Source organism: Mustelus asterias, chromosome 1 (genome assembly GCF_964213995.1).
Source record: "Mustelus asterias chromosome 1, sMusAst1.hap1.1, whole genome shotgun sequence".
Lineage (NCBI taxonomy): Eukaryota > Metazoa > Chordata > Chondrichthyes > Carcharhiniformes > Triakidae > Mustelus > Mustelus asterias.
The window spans coordinates 143241272-143255988 of record NC_135801.1 but is presented as its reverse complement, the minus strand read 5'-3'; the positions used below and the strand labels follow the sequence as shown (position 1 = coordinate 143255988).

At 43.2% G+C, this 14717-nt stretch overlaps 1 protein-coding gene across 14 annotated transcripts in view; it reads left to right on the top strand.

The window, feature by feature from the left end:
* Window positions 1-14717, top strand: part of tcf4 (transcription factor 4) — a 502483-nt gene that overhangs the window by 472714 nt on the left and 15052 nt on the right. For 13 of the 14 annotated variants that reach the window (XM_078219783.1, XM_078219717.1, XM_078219702.1 and 10 more), the window contains 3 exons: window positions 2014-2149; window positions 11253-11403; window positions 13093-13325. In XM_078219783.1, coding sequence (XP_078075909.1) covers window positions 2014-2149; window positions 11253-11403; window positions 13093-13325 — 520 coding nt within the window. Of the gene's footprint in view, window positions 1-2013; window positions 2150-11252; window positions 11422-13092; window positions 13326-14717 lie in introns of all 14 variants that reach the window. The other variant, XR_013498725.1, reaches the window with a different exon arrangement.

The following is a 14717-nucleotide window of genomic DNA, read 5'->3' as shown; positions in this document are numbered from 1 at the left end:
CATTGCAGTAGTTAAAGGGGTTATAAAATCATCGTACAAAATAAGGATAAAAAGATGAACTGGTTTGAGCAAGTTATTTAAGTGCGAGGGACGGCAACTGGGTATTCCAAAATGTCAACAATGATATTTGTTGTAATCTGTGGATATGTAACATGCCAGTAGATGTCAAACTGATAGGTGGCGTGGGCCGTGAAGTCAATTATAAATCTTGAGGATGCGCAATAACAGAAACCGTAACGAGTAACGACCTAGGTACCCAATAGGCCTTGCCTGGCCTGATCTAATAAAAAATTAAAATACTATGGATGTTGGAAATTTGAAATAGAAACAATGTTGGACATACTCAGCAGGATAGACAGCATCTGAAGAGAAAGAAAGAATTTCTGGTGAAAAGGATGGCACGGTAGCACAGTGGTTAGCACTGCTGCCTCGCAGCACCAGGGACCTGGGTTTGATTCCGGCCTTGACTAACTGTCTGTGTGGAGTTTGCACATTCTCCCCATGTCTGCATAGGTTTCCTCCGGGTGCCCGGTCTCCTCCCACACTCCAGAGATGTGCAGGTTAGGTGGACCGGCCATAGTAAATACACAAGGTTATGAGGATAGGGCGAGGGTGGACCTGGAAAGATGCTCTTCAGAGTGCTGGTGCAGACTCGATGGGCTGAATGGCCTTCTTCTGCACTGTAGGGATTCTATCGTTCTATGGAAAGGTCACCCACCTGAAAGTTCTATCCTCACAAAGACTATCTGCTGAGTATTTCCTGCATTTCTGTTTTCATTTCTGCATGGTCTTTTCAGTAGAACATAGAACATAGAACATAGAAAGCCACAGCACAAACAGGCCCTTCGGCCCACAAGTTGCGCCGATCACATCCCCACCTCTAGGCCTATCTATAGCCCTCAATCCCATTAAATCCCATGTACTCATCCAGAAGTCTCTTAAAAGACCCCAACGAGTTTGCCTCCACCACCACCGACGTCAGCCGATTCCACTCACCCACCACCCTCTGAGTGAAAAACTTACCCCTGACATCTCCTCTGTACCTACCCCCCAGCACCTTAAACCTGTGTCCTCTCGTAGCATTACTTATGAAATTCTTTAAAACATAAATGTTATGCTTGCAATATGTGACTATCGTTTTTATAGCACTGTCCAATATTGAGTTAATAGAGTGAAGTAATGTCAAAAATAAAGGATTTAATTGTTTCAAGTACAACAATTTCAAATCTGACCTTTACATATAATGCAAAAGAAAACATATAAAATTTCTAATCGACCTACTTGTATCTTGATCGGTTAGTTATCAGCTGTACTGTACACAGTGCAAGAACTAGTTCCCATTGCAAGTTAACATAATATTATCCTTCCTTCTAGTCAAGACCATTAGATCTAATAAGCCTCAGTTATTTTCAATGCTAATTGACATTTTGGTAGAAACTAAGGACTTTATACTTTATTTTTAAAATATTCATTACATGTACATTGGTGCCTCAATGTATAAATGTACTAGGTCATGTGGTACTAAGCCATATAAGATCCAGGTGTGTTTGCTGTCAGGGTTAATGGTAAATCATCTCTGCAAAACTAGAATCTCAGTGAGGGTATCTCCAGGCTAGAAATTGGGCCAAACTACCTTGCCACCATTTCCTCTCCTACTTTAATGAAAAATGCATGATCATCAGGTGAAGATGTTATTGGGCCCAGCTGCTATGAGTCTCCAGAGTTAAGGAATGGTCGTTTGGTAGGGGGTCGGGTGTCTATAGAACTGTAATCCAGTGTGTTCGGCACAGGAGGAAAGTAAACTAGGACAAAACAGTTTTTAACTGCCAACTGAAGTTTCCGAGCTATCAGAAGGAATCTTTCCATATTCAACGGCCTGAGTTTGGCAGTATTAGTTTGTTTGTATGGGAGCTTGTACTTCTCTAAGTGATTGAAATGAAGTGCCGTTCAGTAATTTAATTTTTGGTGGCAATGACCGCTGAATGATGTGTGTTTTTGTGTTTCAAATTCTAGGTGGGAGCTCATCGTGAGGAAGGTGTTGGACTCCGAGGCAGTCATCCAATCGTGTCAAACCAAGTGCCAGTTCCACAGCTTCCAGTGCAGTCAGCCACATCTCCTGATATAAACCAGTCCCAGGACCCATACAGAGGTAAATACTGGCAGCTTCAAGCATTACCTCAGTGCAGTTTAAGCAGAGGAGACCATTACCAATCCACAAATCACAGTGCGTTGAAGAAAACTTGCTCAGAGTTAAAATATTAAGCCAGCATCAATAGTTCTTTGTTAGTAAGGTGCTAAAAATACTCACTAAATGTTATATAATGAATTATAACTATTTTGCCATGAGGATATTTTTTCTATTTCTTGGGGTTGTTGTCTGTCATTTGTTACGATAAAGGGGAGAGATACAAACTGAACCCATATTTCTTCTAGCCTTCTGTCCACAATTAGAGTGGCTTAACTTTGATAAGGCTGTGGTATATTTCTCAAACAGCGTTTGGGTATGATCAGTTTTTTTACAAAGTCACTCGCAGCGAAACTTTCTTGTATTTTTAAACCAAGACCATTATTTATTCACACACACTATCCCGGAAAATTGTTCTGTCACTACCACACACACAAGAAATATACAGTAATGGAAAGGAGTTTCCTTTCTTGAATATTAAAAGCAAACGCAATAGTTAACAGTTCACATGAATCTCCGAGTCCAGTGAGAGGAGTTCTTTTATTCAGCAGTTAAAATCCAGGATAAACCAGGTAGCTGAAGATGATGGGTGGGATTTTATGGCCTCGCTCGTGCGAGACCGGAAATTCCCACCCAAGGTCAAAGGAGATTTCTGTTGTCGGACCCTCGCCTGCGCCGATTCCGTGGCGGGCGAGGTGGTAGAGTTCTGGCCAATGAGTTTGTGCAATTTTATTCGGGATAAGAAATGCGCCGCAAGTTAAGAGAGGCAGCTTGATAATACTTGTAGCCGGAGGACAGTTTGCTTTCCCAGGTGAACTTATGATCTTTTGGAAATGGCTTTCGGGGAGTTCTTAAACTTCAAACCTTGTGGCTTGGCAAAAAGGTTATAAGTTATAGCCAGTTTCTGCAGTGATATTAATTGATAACCTCATAGTGGAGGCATCTCTAGGTAGCAGCGATCATAATATGATTGAATTTTATATTCTCTTCAAGGGAGGGAAGAGTGTGTCTAAAGCTCGTAGTTTAGACATAAATAAGGGCAATTATGAGAGCATGAAAGCAGAGCTAGCTAAAATGAGCTAGCGAATGAGATTAAGTGATAGGTTCAATAGAGATGCAGTGGCAGACATTTAAAGAGACGTTTCAGAATGCACAGAATAGATACATTCCAATGAGAAAAGTTTCAAGGGGATGACCCGTCATCCGTGGTTAACCAAAAAAGTTAAAGACTGTGTCAAACTTAAAGAAAAGGATACAATTGTGCAAAGATGAGTGGCCAGTCAGAAGATTGAACAGAATATAAAGAACAGCAAAGAATGACAAAAAGATTAATAAGGAGGAAAAAATTAAATTACAAGAGAAAGATAGCTTATCTTTCTATCTCTAATATAAAGATGGATAATAAGGATTTCTCTAGATATTTAAATTTATAAAGTATTAACAAAGTGAGTGTTGGTGCTGTAGAAAGTGAGCCTGAGGAATTGATAAGGGAAAGTCGGGAAATGGCAGGTGAAATAAACTGGTATTTTGCATCAGTCTTCACCACAGAGGACACGAGTAACATCCCAAAAATTGCTGTAAATTAGGAAATGGAAGGAAGGGAGGAACTCAGAAAAGGTAAGTGGTAATGAGCAAATTAGTCAGTTAGGCCAACAACTGTCATAGGGAAAATGTTAGAAGCTATTATTAAAGATGTTACAGCAGGGCACTTGGAAAAATTAAGGTAACCAGACAGAGTCAACATGGTTTTGTGAACGGAAAATCACATTGAACCAATTTATTGATGTTCTTTGAAGGATTCACATGTGCTATGGATAATGAGGAACCAGTGAATGTACTGTACTTAGATTTCTAGAAGGCATTTGATAAGAAACATAGAAGATGGGAGGAGGAGGAGGCTATTTGGCCCTTCGAGCCTGCTCCACCATTCATTACAATCATGGCTGATCGTCCAACTCAATAGCCTAATCCTGCTTTTTCCCTGTAACCTTTGATCCCATTCGCCCCAAATGCCATATCTAGCCGCCTCTTAAATAAGGTGTTACATCAAAGGTAATTGCAGAAAATAAAAGCTCATGGTGGAGTGGGGTAACATATTGGCATGGATGGAAGATTAGCTAATTAACAAGAAACAAAGGGTTGGGATAAATGGGTCCTTTTCTGGATGGAAGGATATAATGAGTGGTGTGCCACAAAGACCCAATGCTGGGGCTCTAATTGTTCATAACTTATATAAATGACTTGGATGAAGGGACCAAAGGGATGGTTGCAAAATTTGCTGATGACACAAAGACAGGTAGGAAAGTAAATTGTGTAGAGAACATTAGGAGGCTACAAAGGGACGTGCATGGGGGAAGGGAATGGGCAAAGATCTGGAAAATTGAGTATACGGTGGGGATTTGTGAAATTGTCAGTTTTGGCAAGAAAAATAAAAGAACTTATTGTCAAAATAGTGAGAGATTACAGACCTCTGAAATTCAGCGGGATCTGAGTGTCCTAGTGCATAAATCATAAAGGGTTAGTATGCAGGAACAGCATGTAATTAGCAAAGCTTCATAGAAATCATAGAAACCCTACAGTGCAGAAGGAGGCCATTCGGCCCATCGAGTCTGCACCGACCACAATCCCACCCAGGCCCTACCCCCACATATTTACCCACTAATCCCTCTAACCTACGCATCCCAGGACTCTAAGGGGCAATTTTTAACCTGGCCAATCAACCTAACCCGCACATCTTTGGACTGTGGGAGGAAACCGGAGCACCTGGAGGAAACCCACGCAGACACGAGGAGAATGTGCAAACTCCACACAGACAGTGACCCGAGCCGGGAATCGAACCCGGGACCCTGGAGCTGTGAAGCAGCAGTGCTAACCACTGTGCTACCGTGCCGCCCATAGCTAATAGAATGTTTTTGTTTATTGTGAGGGGAATTGATTACAAAAGTAGGGAGATGATGCTTCAGTTGTACAGGGCATTGGTGAGATCACATATGGAGTACTGTGTACAGTATTGGTCTCCCTATTTAAGGAAAAATGTAAATACATTAGAAGCAGTTCAGGGAAGGTTTACTCAGATTCATACCTGGGAATGGTGAGTTGTCTTATGAGGAAAGGTTGCACAGGTTAGCCTTGTATCCACTAAAATTTAAAAGAGTAAGAGGCAACTTGGTTGAAACATATAAGATCCTGAGGGGTCCTGACAGGGTGGATGGGGAGAGGATTTTCATTTTGTGGAAGAATCTAGAATTCGGAGACACTGGGCGGGATCTCGGCATTGGGAGGTTGCCTGCCATTGGCCAGTGGCGGGATCTACTAGTCCCACTACTGTCAATGCGATTTCCCATTGAATGCGCCCCACCGCCACTGGAAAACCTGTGGCGAGGATCCGGCCAGCATAAACAGCTGGAAGAGTCCGCCCACTGTTTAAAAATAAGGCATCACCCATTCAAAATGGAGATTTGAAGAATTTGTTCTCTCAGAGAGTTGAGAATCTTTGGAAAACTCGTCCTCAAAAGGCAGTGGAAACAGAGTCTTTGAATGTTCTTAAGGCAGAACTAGATGGATTCTTGATTAACAAGGAGGTGAAAAGTTATTGGGGCTAGGTAGGAATGTTGGGTTGTGAATACAATCAGATCAGCCCTGATCTAATGAATGTTGGAGCAGGTTCAATGGGCCAAATGGGCAAGTCCTACTCCTAATTCCTATGTTTGGATATAAGCCAGAATTATCATAAAAAGGTTGTCAGGATTGAAAGTGTTTCAGTCATATGACAACCGTCCCTTAATACCCAGTGGGAAGTAACCAATAGTCTGTTCATTTTAACAAAGTAGCTTCCATCTGCCATGGCCAAAACCATTGACCTACAATGGAGGCAAATAGAAGTCCTTAAAATGTCAATGTGCATAATCAGTTTCAGCAGCTCCCATTTGTTACCCGGGAGTTCTAGAGACAGGTTGTTTGAGACTTTATTGTCCATTCAGTCTGGGGGTGACTCCTGATGCTGGCAGGCATGACATTCCACAAGGCGGTGATCATTGTACTCCACGTTCAGAAGCTTCCAGAAACTTGGCCAACTTGCAGTTCTAAAAGTGAGGTGATCCGTGGCTACCATTTTAAAAATCCAACAATGGCCAGTTTGAAAAGAGTACAGGTTTTGTCAGTTTGTAATATTCTCCTGTGTGCATGACGTAACATTCATGTTATTTCCATAAAATACGCTTTCATGAAGTATATACCATGTCAGGCCATAGCCCTGACTGATTGTGATTATGTGAAAGTGTAGATAAGCCTATTGGGAAAGTTCTTAAGCATTGCTTAATGTTAACACTGAACGTATCAGATGTTGTAATCCACAGAACCATAGAAAAGTTACAGCACAGAAAGAGGCCATTCGGCCCATCTTGTCTATGCCATCCAGGTGCCCTTTCTAATCCTACCTTCCTGCACCTGGCCAATAGCCCTGTAGCTTACACCACCAACTCGGGCAGCAAATTCCAGACGCCCACTAACTTCTGTGTAAAGAAGTTCTGCTCGTGTCCCCTCTACATCTATTGACACTTATCTTGAATCTATGTCCCCTGGTTCTAGAATTCTCTGCCAAGAGAAACAATTTCATCCTGTCCACTCTACTTCCTCTCCTCATAATGTTGTACACCTCAATCAAGTCACCCTCCCCAGCCTTCTTTTTTTCCAAGGAAAATCATCCTTTGATTAACAAATTGCCAATGGTTTTGTATGCTTCAGACTTTCCACACTTTCATTTCAATCCATCATGTCAAGGAGGAAGGAAAGTCTCAGTGAGGACATTCTATTTAAAGCATCCAGCCAAAGCCTCTTATGAAAGATAGATGAAATACATCTGATGCATTTGAAAGGAAAACTTCAGCTTTTCTACCACCTCTGGAAACCTGCTTATTTTGGTCCCCTTCCTCGTGAGAGACTCCAATGCCTTTAAGGATGGGAAAAACACTTGAGCATTTTGGAGCAGCTCCCCCTGTGTTAATAGAGATTTAGACTGGCCTGGGAGATAAAGCTAAGTTAGTACCCAGCCAGAAACATGTCACTGATTAGAATACTCTTGATACTTTTGAACAGAACATAGATTTTCCTTCCACGTTGCACAGAATTTTGTTTGCAAGCGTCTTTGTAGCATTTTTCGCTGCACAAAGCAATATTGCAGATTACACGCGACTGTCGGGGAGATTGAGCAGAAAGTGATTATGTAACATGCCATTCTTGACATGAAATTGGGTTTGGAAAGCTCAGTTAAATTAACTGGAAAAATTAAGAGCTTTAGATTAAAATGTATTCAATCATTGTTTCTACATTATGGAACAATTGCTGGACCCTTAGAGAATGCAATCAGCTTGCTCTGAAGCTGCAATTAAGACCTTAGGAACTGGATTTTTTTTTCTCCCGCTTGCCTTCACTCTGGTCAGACACTGTCCAATTGTTTTTTGCAATACAGAACCAAAGTATGAGAAACAAGAGGTTTCCTAAAACTCAGTGGTAAGGAAGTTAGCTTATTTCAACCCTTATCTGCTCTATTTTATAGCTACTCAATTGTGCAATGGTTAAAAATACATTTCAGGACATTAATTAGAATTTGCACTGTCTCCATATATTACAAATAACTTTGAGCAAAATATGAGAGGGCTTGCAGTGATGTTCCTTGGTAGTTGAGGATATGCTGACTAAAAGGCCATGGTTCTTTAATGAACCAACCATGTTCAGTTACTTCCTGCAGCCCATCTCCAAATGCTTTAATTGAAATCAATCATTTGCAAACGGCACAGTAGCACTGCTGCCTCACAGCACCAGGGACCCGGGTTTGATTCCCAGCTTGGGTCACTGCCTGTGTGGAATTTGCACATTCTCCCCGTGTCTGCGTGGGTTTCCTCCAGGTGCTCTGGTTTCCTCCCACAGTCCAAAGATGTGCAGGTTAGGTGCATCGGCCATGTTAAATTCTCCATCAGTCCCGAACAGGCACCGGAGTGTGGCGACTAGGGAATTTTCACAGTAACTTCATTACAGTGTGAAGCCTTCTTGTGACTAATAAATAAACTTTAAAACATTCTTCAGTGAATGTTTCAGACTTGCAGTGGAACTGGCCCAGTTTGAGACTGTGTGGTGGCAGCCAGCTCCAGCGGCACTTGTCCCGCCAACCAGAATAGTGGGATCCTGCACCAGATTCTGCACTTGGCAGCTCGTTAATTATGCCCAAGTGAGTTCCCCTCTGACTCTCCTGGCAGACCAGGAACTGATTGGTCCGCCCAGGCTCACCTAACAGGTTCAAAAGTCACGACGCCATATTTAAATACCAGTTCAGCACACTCATATAACTCTCTCCCAGTGCACCTGTGTTCACCAGACCATGCAGGATGTCAGCAGCCTTAAGAAGTCTGTTCCTTGATTCAACCACCCTCCCTGAGGCGCCCATGCCCCACTTGGACCTCTAACCACCTCCTCCAGAGTCTTCATCTATCCTCTTCCAGTAAACAATATAATATCTCTTTGACCCCTTGTTTGTGAGCTTTTTGAGCCGCTTTGTCAGAATCCAGCTTTGCTCCCCTTAGTGTTCCCTCTGCTTTCCATTGTTCATCTTCATCCATCTCCTTGTCCCCCAGCTCATGCCTTTCCCCTTTCCTCCCCCCCTTGCACAATCCTCATCTATTTTGCCCCCTTTGTTGGCATGGCAGAATGAGTCCCTCAGCACAGTCTTGTCCAGATAGACATTGCTGTGTGGCACCAAAGGCAAGGAGACCTCTGTACTCCCCAGCCCAGGCGCTGTACTGATCCAACTTGGTTACACTGGAGAGTACATGGATCCCACAGCACGGTGCTGTCCCTGAAGACCAGCTCTCAGCATGGAGATGGAAGGCAGGAATGGGTCTGCCCCGGCAGAGTGGTGAACAGCGCATCAGGAGCAGTGCAGCACAATGGCAGAAAGTTAGAATCATGGAAATCATAGAAACCCTACAGTGCAGAAAGAGGCCATCTGGCCCATCGAGTCTACACCAACCACAATCCCACCCAGGCCCTACCCCCATATCCCTACACGTTTACCCGCTAATTCTTTTAACCTACGCATCTCGTGACACTAAGGGGCAATTTTAGCATGGCCAATCAACCTAACCCGCACATCTTTGGACGTTTGTTGTTTCATTCACCCCAAAGTCAAAGGATCACCTTGTGCACACCAATCATTAGCAACCGAGTTTGACACAGACGCAAATTCCCACTGGTGTGACACAAGATTGAAAGGCCTGACGGATTGCCGGCTTGGGCTGATAAGTGGCAAGTCAGACAATGACCATCTCCAACAAGTGAGAATCCAACCATGTTCTTTTGACATTCAATGGTGTTACCATCACTGAATCCCCTACTATCAATATTCTTGGGATTACTATTGACCAGAAACTGAAATGGACGAGTCACATAAATACTGTGGTACAAAAGCAGGTCAGAGGTTGGGAATCCCGTGGTGAGTAACTCACCTCCTGACTCTCCAAAGCCATCCAAAAGTCACAAGTGTAATATAGCCGGATAACACTCTCCATTTACCTGGATGAATGCAGCTGGTATCAAACAACATTCAAGATGCATCACACCATTCAGGACAATGCAGCCACTTGATCAGCACCCCAACCACATTCACTCCATCCACCACCAACACACAGGGGCAGCAGTGTGCACCATCTACAAGATACACTGTAGCAACTCACCAGGGTTCCTTTGACAACACCTTCCAATCCCACAGCCTCCGCCCCCAGAAGGACTTGGGCAGCAGACCCATCAGAATACCTGAAAGTTCTCCTCCAAGTCCCTCACCACCGTGACTCAGAACTATGCTACCATCCTTCACTGCCGTTGGGGAAAAATTCTAGAACTCCCTTTGTGCCAACATGGTGGATGTAACAGTACTATATAGACTACAGCCGTATAAGAAGCAGGCTCATTTTCTGAGGGGCAATTAGAAAATAACAATAAATGTTGGCCCGGCCAGTGATGCCCACATCTCATGAAAGAACAAATAAAAAAGAACATCCTCAACCATGCATTGGCCAGTAGCCAGTTAGAATGAGTATTCGCCCATTCAGCTCTTCGGGTCTGCTCTGCCATTCAATGATCATGGCTGATCTGCATTTATTCACCTATGTCCCATATTCTGCAATGTCGTTGTCTAACAAAGATCTGTCTCTGTCTTTGGAAACTCTAATTGGACAAGTATCCACAACCTTTTCGGGGGAAGACAGTTCCTGATTTCAACTGGACTTTTTGTGAGAAAATGCTTCCCGATTTCACTCCTGAATGGCCAATTCAAATGTTGAGGAGCCACAGGAAATGGTTCCTTTGTACCTATCTTACCAAATCTTTAACATTTTGAACATCTCGATGAGATCCGCTCTCAAGGAAAAGCAGGCCCAAGTCCTCATAATTTAACCCTCTGAGCCATTTCAGTGAAACCTTTCTGTGCTCCCTCCAAGGCCAGTATGTCTTTCCTTTCACGGTGGTACAGTGGTTAGCACTGCTACCTCACAACGCTGGGTTCAATTCCCAGCTTGGGTCACTGTCTGTGTGGAGTTTGCACATTCTCCCTGTGTCTGCGTGGGTTTCATCTGGGTGCTCCGGTTTCCTGCCACAGTCCAAAGATGTGCAGGTTAGGTTGATTGGCCATGGTAAATTGCACCTTAGTGTCAGGGGGACCAGCAGGGTAAATATGTGGGGCTACGGGGATAGGGATGGGTGGGATTGTGGTTGATGCAGACTCGATGGGCCGAATGGCCACCCTCTGCACTGTAGGGATTCTATGATTCCTGAGGATGCAGGCTTGTGTGCATATGACCATAAACATGACACTATAATTTCCAATATCAATTTGAATATGTTTTAAGTGCATAAGATTCAAGCCACAATAGCATTGACGTTTCAAATCAGCTGATCAAGTTTTTTGGCTAGTATGATATAAAAGGATAATCCATTTTTTGAAAAAGTTCCACAATGATGATGCTGAAAGTAATTGTTTCCTGTGATTAATGCTTGGTCGCATTTTCTGCTTCCCCTCCAGCTCTCTCCAACAGCCTCCAAGGACAGAGCGTATCATCAGTTAGCTCAGAGATAAAGTCGGAAGAGGAGCCGGATGAGAATCTACAGGATTCAAAATCTACAGATGACAAGAAGGGGGATGAGGACAAGAAGGACATCAAGATATTAAATAGGTCTAGATCTAGATAACAGTAAATTAGTGATTGCTTTATTCAATTCCTTATCAGAATGTGATGAAGTGAGTGTCGCACTGAGCATGCTGTTTGTGGGTTGGCTTTGTTGTACCCAGCCTCCTTTATTTAATGCTGGAATCAAATGCACAATTTGGAAGGGTTGTTTGTTCCTTTCCTATACGTTTGGAGAGATGATAGCCTCGCAGCAATGTCAGTGGACCCATAATCCAGAGGCTCAGGCTAATGCTGAGGGACACAGGTTCGAATCCCCATCGCGGCGGCTGTGGAATTGAAATTCAGTTCATAAATCTGGAATTTTAAAATGGTTCCAGTGATTGTGACCGTGACAACTGTAATCGATTGTTGTAAAATCCTGTCTGGTTCGCCAGTGTTCTTTAACGTAAGGAATCTGCCGTTCTCACCTGCTCTGGCCTACATGTGACTCCAGATCCACAGCAATGTGGTTGACTCTTAACTGCTCTCTGAGTGGCTGAGCAAGACACTCAGATTACAGGCAATTAAGGACAGGCAACAAATGCTAGCCTTGCCAATGACGTCCACACTCCATGAAAGAATAAAGAAAAATAACTTTCCATTTAGGAACAGAACATTTCTGTTTGATTGGATTAGTTAGAAACATTAAATAAATTGAGATTGGCATGCTACAGAACACAAAATGTAAATGTTTCTTTGATTATTTTGAAATAATTTACCAATCAGATTGAAACTGTGCTGAATTTTGTAAACCATATTTGTACTTGGGGGAGTCGGTAGCATATGGGTAATGTCACTTGGACCAGCGATCCAGAGGCTCAGGCTAATGCTCTGAGGACACGGGTTCAAATCCCACCATGGCAGCTGGTGGAATTTAAATTCAATTAATAAAATCTGGAATTGAAAAGCTCCATTATGCTCCAAGTAATGGTGACTGCGAAACTATCGCTGATTGTCGTAAAAACCCATCTGGCTTACGTGTGACTCCATTCGCACAATAATATGGTTGACTCTTAACTGCCCTCTGAAATGGCCGAGTAAACCAAGGGCAATTAGGGATGGGTAACAAACGCTGGCCTTGCCAGCAATGCCCACATCCCATAAAATAATACATTTCATAGTGATTAATTTAAAGCTGGAGCGATTTGACAATGTAGATTTTACTTTAGAATATGTGATGTAAGGAAAATGTTAGGTTGTTGTATAGATTTCATAACACGGGTTGATTACCAGCCTGTAAATGTGCGGGAGTTTCCTGGTCAGCCGTACTGCAGAAGTCAACCACAAACCATTGCACTACATTGCCAACCATGTTGATAGACCAAACAAATGGAAGTCCATGGTCACCAATAACCTCTTAGGGCATGGCACCTGAAGGAGTTGGTTTAGCTCAGTTCGCTGGATGGCTGGTTAGTGATGCAGAGCAATGCCAACAGCGTGGGTTCAATTCCCAAACCAGCTGAGGTTATTCACGAAGGCCCCACATTCTGAACCTTGCCCCTTGCCTGAGGTGTGGTGATCCTCAGGTTAAATTGCCACCAGTCAGACTATGGTCACCTGGGGCATTGGCGACTTTACCCTTTACTTTGCCTGAAGGAGGACATTGTACTGATGATGTGTGTGTTGAATGAACCTATGTTTATCCTTATTTCATACTATTTATTTATACAAAATGTTCTTTATTTTCTTCCTCAGCAATAATAATGATGATGAAGATCTTTCTCCTGAGCAGAAGGCTGAGCGCGAGCGAGAAAGAAGAATGGCAAACAATGCTCGTGAGCGTCTGCGTGTGCGCGACATTAATGAAGCATTTAAGGAACTTGGCCGTATGGTGCAGCTCCACCTGAAGAGTGACAAACCACAGACAAAGCTCTTGATTCTTCACCAGGCTGTTGCTGTCATCTTGAGCCTGGAACAGCAAGTCCGAGGTCAGTAGAAATACACAATTGTTCAGCTGAATCTTGTTGTCCAACTATTCTCCTCATCCGACCACTTTATTTTCACATTGCCATATCCATTAAATATGAAAATGCAGAATAGATTCATCAGCAAAAAAGAATTACAGTTGGCTTACTTAAAAAACAATCAATATTTCATTGGGAATGGTAGCATCAGAGGTTATAGTGATATGGATAGACTGAAATGCTTCAACACTCCAACATTGTGAAGTCCACTGATGTTGTGACTGGAGGGGAATGTTTATAATGAAAAAAAAAGAACTCACATTAAATAGTGCATTTCACAGCTTCGAAGATGTCCCAAAACCCTCCACAGCCAAGTACTAATCATTTGTGGATGGCACAGTGGTTAGCAATGCTGCCTCCCAGCACCAAAGACCCAGGTTCAATTCCGGTCTCGGGTGACTGCCTGTGCGAAGTTTCCACTTTCTCCCCGTGTCTGTGTGGGTTTCCCCCAGGTGCTCTGGCTTTCTCCCACAGTCCAAAGATGTGCAGGTTAAGTTGATTGGCCATGCACAATTGCGCCTTAGTGTCAGGCAGATTAGCAGGGTAAGTGCATGGGGTTACAATACAGGGCCTAGAGGGGATTGTTGTCGGTGCAGGCTTGATGGGCCGAATGGCTTCTTTCTGCACTGTAATGATTCTGTGATTATTGTAGTGTAGGTAAATACAATGGGGACGGGGATGGATTTTCTGCCTCCCCCACCCACAACATGGTTCTCAGTGGGGGGAAGCTAGCTCACCGTTGCCTGGTGAAGGGATCTTCTGGTCCTGCCACTATCAATGAAGTTTCCCATTGATTCCACGAGCCACATTGGGGGGGGTCACCATCAGCGGAAACAGAAGATCCCACCATGGAAAGAGCCGGAGAATCACCCCCAACAGTTAATTTACACCACAGGAAGGCCCTACTAAACAGGAGGAATAAGATAGTAGAAGACCTAGCCTCTTTTAATGATGCAGGTTAAAGGCTTTTTATTGTGCTGGATACCAGGATAACTCCCCTGCACTTCTTCAAATAATGTCCTGGATTTCTTTTATTTCCACTTTGGAGGCCAGACTATTTAACATCTCATCCGACAGTGCAGCACATCCTCAGAACATCAGCCCAAAATTTACATTTACTGGAGTACAAGTTGAATTCATGACCTTCTGACTGAGTCAAGGCTGTTACCTAATGGTGCACAGCAGGAGAGTTGGGGGGGTGGAGCTGTGCGATCATGGATTAGATATGTCCACAATATATTGCACATGACCTGATGAGAATTAGAATGGATCAAATGACATTTCTTATTTCATGTTTACTTTTTGAACTCAAATATATCCCTCTGTTAGTTTACCTGTGATTACATTTAGAATCCC